Source organism: Marmota flaviventris, chromosome 1, assembly GCF_047511675.1.
Source record: "Marmota flaviventris isolate mMarFla1 chromosome 1, mMarFla1.hap1, whole genome shotgun sequence".
Taxonomy (NCBI): domain Eukaryota; kingdom Metazoa; phylum Chordata; class Mammalia; order Rodentia; family Sciuridae; genus Marmota; species Marmota flaviventris.
In genome coordinates, this window is record NC_092498.1 from 89,906,066 (window position 1) to 89,913,045 (window position 6,980).

At 40.7% G+C, this 6,980-nt stretch overlaps 1 protein-coding gene across 1 annotated transcript; it reads left to right on the top strand.

Annotated features, from left to right (window-relative positions):
• Positions 1–262: 262 nt before the first annotated feature.
• LOC139704728 (large ribosomal subunit protein eL39) lies at positions 263–471 on the top strand. The gene has a single exon (XM_071608372.1). The coding sequence runs from the start codon at positions 312–314 to the stop codon at positions 465–467; it is 156 nt and encodes a 51-aa protein (XP_071464473.1). The 5' UTR covers positions 263–311; the 3' UTR covers positions 468–471.
• The last annotated feature ends 6,509 nt before the right edge of the window (positions 472–6,980 follow it).

The following is a 6,980-nucleotide window of genomic DNA, read 5'->3' on the forward strand; positions in this document are numbered from 1 at the left end:
CTAGTCCTGGCCCAGGGAGAGATAATGAAAAGTTACACACTTATCATTACTTACTCTTAAAAAAAAAAAAAAAAAAAACTGTTTAAAAAGGAAAACATTTCCTTCTGTGAACAACTTACACACAGAGATATACACACACACTCACAAGTACCCAGTTAATACTTAGGATTTATTGTAAATAACTGGCATAACATCTAGGACTATTCTTTAAGAAGACTTCAAATAGAAATGAAATGTGTTAAGATTAATCCAGCTCTCTCTTCGCCTTTTTTCGGCCATTGTGGTGCGAGCACCGAATTCGGTCCCTCACCATGTCTTCTCACAAGACTTTCAGGATCAAGCGATTTTTGGCCAAGAAACAAAAGCAAAATCGTCCCATTCCCCAGTGGATTCGAATGAAAACTGGTAATAAAATCAGGTACAATTCCAAGAGGAGACACTGGAGGAGAACCAAGCTGGGTCTATAAAGAATGACATGAAATGGCGCACATATTTATCAAAGCTGTGATCATTTTGTCACATCCACCTGAAAATGTCTGCCCTATCTGGATAGTGTCACAGAAGCTGTAGTACTGGTTTGGGTTGGTTTGCTAATAAATATGTGAAACATTTGAAAAAAAAAAAGATTAATCCATTGTTTTCTTTTAGAATAAAACATTTATTATATAAGAGTATTTGAGGCAAAGAAGGTAAATTCTTGAGAAAGAAAAAAGAAAAGTAAGGCCAAACATGTTTTCTTTGCTAATTGATCTGTTGTATATATTCTTTTTTTTAACGTTATTTATTTATTTATTTTTGTGGTGCTGGGAATTGAACCCAGGGCCTTGTGCATGGGAGGCACGCAATCTACCAACTGAGCTATATCCCCAGCCCTGTTGTATATATTTTTTTCCTCCACATTAAGAGTTACCTGTTTAATCATAACTTCTAAATGGTGTACAAGGCGCGGGTCTTATTTAGCAAACCACAGCTTTAGTGATTAAGTTTTTAGGTCGCTGTTGGCTTATTGTTTTGATATTTTGCTTACTTGCAATGGCCATCTGTTTCTGCATGCCAATAGTCAATCCAGTTCTTCATATTTTGACAAAAAAAAATGTTCTTCTTGGTCTTTGGCAGATGAACCTCTCCCACATTTTAGTCCACAAGGCCTCCTTGGGGGCTCAATCCTTCCTGGTGACAGGTGAGACCCAGGCCCATCCCTGGCCAGTCAGCAAATTCTCTTCCCTGGATGGAGCAATTAGTTGGGGATCAGCGCACAACTCAAGTGAGCTCAACAAGAGTCAGCCCGAGGCTTTTAATGGAACTACTGGAAGCAGGGACTTGCCCTCCGCTGAGCTTGCTGAGCTGGAAGCACATCAGCCTGGAGCTGTATTTGCTGGCACGACCACTGTTGAGGGGAGGTTGACTGAGAGAATGTACAGATCGAGAAGGGAAACCAAGACCCAGAGCAGGACACACTCCCCAGGGCAGTTTTGAGCACCAGGATCAGGGTCGAAGCCACAGACTCATTTAAAAGGAAATTTCTGATTTGAGTCTCTGTCACTTGTCACCAAAAGTAAGTGGCTTGACCCAGCAATACCAGAATCAGTCTGAGGTCACATTGAAGAGTTATCTGTCTACCTGTCTGTGTCTGTCTACTGCACCGTGATACATGCCTTAGGAAGCCTTTCAGAGAAAGGAAGGGTTTATTTGCTGCTAACTAAGCTTTAGGCTTGATTGGGTGCCTTATATCCATTACCTTACTTGTGACAATCATCTTATATGGTATCTGTGCCTATTTTCATTTGTATCCATATGCCTCACCTATAGTTTTTTCTGGGCTAACTATGTAATTAGGAGTTATTTGAATTTATTTTTCTTAGAACATATATTTAAAAAACTAAGAAAATTGAGTTAACAGCATATGTGTGTGTGTGTGTGTGTGTGTATTCATCAATTCTTTAGAATAAGGGCAAGTAAACTTTTTCTCCAAAAGATCACGTAGTAAATATTTTAAAGTTTTTTTGGGTTATAAGGTCTTTCTGTTATTCTTGTAACTCATAGTCACAGGCAACACGTGAATAAATAGAAATGACTATTCCTAACAGGACTTAATTAATGAACATTAAAATTTGAATTTATATACTTTTCATATTCCATGAAATATCATTTGTTTTTTGATATTTTAAAAAGCAATTAAAAAGATGAAACCATTCTGATTTCTCAAGGTGTACAAAAACAAGTGGTGGACTGCATTTTATATTGAGGCAAAAATTTCTGTCCCTGGGTTTAGAACTTAGATGAGCACTCGACAATAGAAATACAAAATGAAATGAGTCACACATGTGATTTAAAATTTTCTGGTATCCAAAAACAGGCAAAAAGAAATAGGTGAAATTAATTTCGATGTTATATTTGATTTTTCCCACTGCAACCAAAATATTAGCATTTCAACGTGTATCCAATATGAAACTTTATTAATGAGGCGCTTTGCATTTTTAAATTTTGCACAAAGTCCTCAAAATCTGGTGTGTATTTTACCTTGTAGCACATCTCCATTTGTATGATAAATTTTTATTAGAAATTTTGATTTGTATTTAGATTTTATAAAATTTAGTTGAGAAATAAATTCACAGACACAGGTTGTTAAAAATGTTACTAAGTATCAATTTAAATGTAAATAGTTAGAATGAAATTAAAATTTAAACTTAGTTTTTTTAGTGGTTTTGGCCATATTCTATGGGCTCAATAATTACTATATTGAGCAGCACAGACTTTGGCATAGAGAAAAGCTGTTTCTCTAGCCATCTTACTCAACAATCAATGCAGTACACACTTCTGACACCAGATGTGTGAGTTTTTTTCTCCACACACACCAAGCAAGCAATTCTCTATCACATACCAACCAAGTACCCTACAATTCAGGTTAATTCTGATCCTGTCAACCTGGAAAGTAGCTAGTCCCACAAGGTGGAAGCCCAGTCACAAGATGTCCCCCACTCCTGATGCCAACAGCAAGTCCCAGGATTCTTATCCAGTACCACTAACCTAGCATAAATCGGGGTTTCCTTAACCCCTCCTCTGATTAATATGCTAGAGTAGCTCATAGGACTCTAGGAAACAAACTTTAACCTATGTTTACTGATTTATATAAAGATCTTACAAAAGATATCAAAGAGTAATCTCAGCAGTTTAGGAGGCTGAGGCAGGAGGACTGCAAGTTCAAAGCCAGCCTCAGCAACTTACCAAGGCCCTCAGTGAGACCCTGTCTCTAAATAAAAATACAAAAAAGGACTGGGATGTGGTTCAGTGGTTGAGTGTCCCCAGTTCAATCTACAGTACAAAAGACCAAAAACCAAACAAACAGAAAAAAGATATCAATGAACCTTGAATGAAGAGGTGCATAGGGGAGGTGTGTGGGAAGAGACTGAGCTTCCCTGCCCTTACCAGGGTCCTTTAGGAAACTCCAGGGTGTCCAACTATCCAAAAGCGCTTGAGTCCCGTTCTTTGGGTTTTTTTTTTTTTTTTTTTTTTTTTTTTTTACAGAAGCTTCGTGATTGAATAAATCTCTGGTCACTGGTGATCAACTCAAACTTCAGCCTCTCTGCCCTCCTGGAGTTTGGGGGCTGGGACTGAAAAGTGCCGGCCCTCTAACCCTGCCTTGTCCTTCCTGTGACCAGGACCCAGGACCCAGTCAACTCACTAGCATATGAGAAAACATCACTTCCGCATTTCCAAGGGTTTTAGGAGTCCTATGCCAGGGCACAGGTAAAAAGACCAAATATACTTCATGTATTCTAACCAACATAATATGTAAAGTTAAATATTATATATATATATATAATATATATATATATATATATCTCCACACATATCTGTATATACTTTGGCTTTCCCCACTACACATATATGTATATAGAACATTTATTCATATGTAATTTTAAACATGTATTTGCATCATATATTCATATTTTGCCAGGAGTGGTTTATCACTGACAGGTTTAGAGTTGCTAGTGAGTGGTGACTGTAAAAAGCCGCAGACTATGTCAGGCTATGTAGACGATGGGTTCCCTTTCTGGCCTGCTCTAGGCGGACCGTCCACTTCTCCTTGGTTCACCCCTGAGAGCTCTCTCCTGTGTAGGGCAGTGACCTAGTTAGGGAAAAGTGGGAGCGGGCCCTGGCTGCACACCGTAAAGCACCTGCTAAGCAACGCGGAGGATTTCACTCTCTGAGCCCACGGGCAGCCAGTGGAGGGCTCCTAGGAGGTGCTCGGAGGCGGCCGCTGTGTGGGAACAGGCTTTGAGAAGAGCAAAGGCAATGGGAGGTCAGTCTTGAGGCTTCTGCTGGGAAAGATGGTGGCGGGGCAGGGCACCGTGGGGGCGGAGCAAGTGCGGCCCGGGGTCCTAACAGAGGGAGGCCCTGACCCCCAGGGTCATACCTGGGGGTCACCAGTAAAGGAGGAAAAACTTTGTTTTCTCCTCGGTGGCCAGGTTTATTATTCTTCTATCAAAGCAAAATAAACACTGGTTAAACAAACCAAAGAACACAGATTAACAAAAGAAAAGCATAGAAATATATTTCAGTTTTATGTGGTATGGTGGCTTTCAGAAGTGAAGACCCAAAGAAACAGAGAATATATGTGGTTTGACTTTAGTTTTTTTTTGGGGGGGGGGACTGGGAAGGGTACCAAGGATTGAAATCAGGGGCACTCGGCCATTGAATCACATCCTCAGCCCTTTTTTTGTATTTTGAGACAAGATCTTACTGAGTTGCTTAGTGCCTTGCCATTGTTGAAGCTGGCTTTGAACTCGCCATCCTCCTGCCTCAGCCTCCCAAGCCTCTGGGATTACAGGCCTGCACTAGTGCGCCTGGCTTAACCTTAGGTTTGATGACTAGTGACAGTGTGGTAGGCAGAAGAGATATACTAAGGGTGACAACTATTGAGGCCTGTGTGTCCACACTCTTCCATGTCCCTCAGAGCTGAGGGTGCTCCTTTCCACTGGGATAGAGAGGGTCCCTCTCACAAGAGGATCTAGTGACCTACATGGGGTGAGAGTGGCCATCCTGCTTCAAATGCTCACTCAAATGCCACTGTCCCATGTTTTGAGATGGGACGTCCTGAGCCTATCTGTACAATCCTGGATGTGAGTGCCCAACCCCACAGATTTTGGCCCTGGTGACTTGAGCAAGAGGGATTCCACAGAGTCATGGGAGAAGTAGTAGCCAGAATTGGGATAGTTTTGAAGGAAGAACCTGCAGTCTCTATGGATGGTGGGATATGGAACGAGAGAGAAAGGGAGGAGATACAGGTGACTCTGAACCCCGCCAGCAACCAGTGCATCCAGTGTAGCTCTTCTGCCCCATTGCCAAGTTTACCAGGGCACAAAATTGTCTTGAAAATAGAAATCCTCAAATAAACGTTCAGAAGCTGCAGAGAGATTCGGTCAGGCAGCCCCAATCTCTTTCACTGCAACACGGGTCAGACTGTATATGCATTTAAGCTGCACGGTTTATGGTTCCACTTCACTGTGAACCATAAACCATGAGTCTGGCTTGTCCTTTAAGACCATTTGTAAGAAGTCTCAGCAGGCATGGGACCATGGAGTAGCATCGCTGCATTAACTTGTCTTTGCCCTTCTGGAAATGGAAGGCTTCTGGGACCCTCTGTCCCATCAAAGCAGGGCATCAGCCATGCCCTCTGCACTCCTCGGAGGCTGCCCACCCCCTACTGCCCACCCCCTACTGCTCCAAGTCAGTAAAGGAAACACAGGCTTGTTCTTACCCACCCCCATCATCTCCACCCCTTCCACCCCTCTTAAATTCCATTTTACAACACACAAAGCAAGATAGCCTTTGTTAAAAAGTTTAATGTTCTTAATTAGTTGAATCTGTTGGGCTAATTAGAATACCAATTAGAACTGGCAGGGCTATCCTTAATTTGAAAGTGCTGTGGTCTAGTGTTAATAGCTATTAAACCTTATAGTTTGTAAAAGATAGAGAGGGGATGAATTCACAAAATACTATTTTAAATGTGAAAGGTCTGTGGTCAGAGGATCCCGCCTGACAGTGAGTTTTCCAGGAAAAGCAGAGACCCCAGAGATGGTGGCTGTGGTGGCGAGGACTCACCATCATCAACACCCCTTTTCAAAGCATAGTAAAAGACTGGAATGTGTTTTACTAAAATAGCCACAACATTTAATTCACCTCACGGACTAATGATCTAGAATGATTCCTTGAAAAAATAACAACCAAAAAAGATATTTAAGTCTCCAAGGCACAAACAAAGTTTCTGCTGTTAACAGAGATCCGTGTCCCCTTTGGGTTATAACTTCCTGGGGCAGGGGAGCTCTTTTATTTCTGGTCATTGTTTGAATAGGAAATTAGAAATCAGAAATAACAACACCTAATTTTTTTGTACAGAAGAGGTGCCCAATCAGAATGGAGCACTGAATGAGTCCCCCTATTTCATGTCTTACTTGGAGATGACTAAATGGATGTGTCCTAATTTGTGTTTTCAGACAAGTATAAAAATCACTCTTCCTTGTTTTCGACAAAGCAAATATGGAATGGACAATTATAGCTATTCTTACTGCACATTTTCTGAGCTAGGACTTTATTTTCCCTCTATTCCGGCGATAAAGATAGAAGGTATTGCCATCCATTATTTCTGCTGGGATCCTCTCAATATATTTGTAATACATTTCCAGAAAATAACCACACAGTTTAAAGGAAACAAATATAAAAATATATTTCATCATATGTGCTATAGCACCGTTAAGAAGCAAAGAATCTATCTTTTTAGATGGTGAATTGCTTCACAACGGATGTAAATATGTTCAATTCAATTGCTACCTCACATCTTCTTGGAGGTAAGTGGAGAATAAATTTAAAACAAACAGATAGACCAACAAATATATAAATGACTGAGTGACAATCAGTGTAGTATTTGTGTACAGAAGTTGGCAGAAAGAAAATAAGAGTCTATTACCGTGAATTTTCTC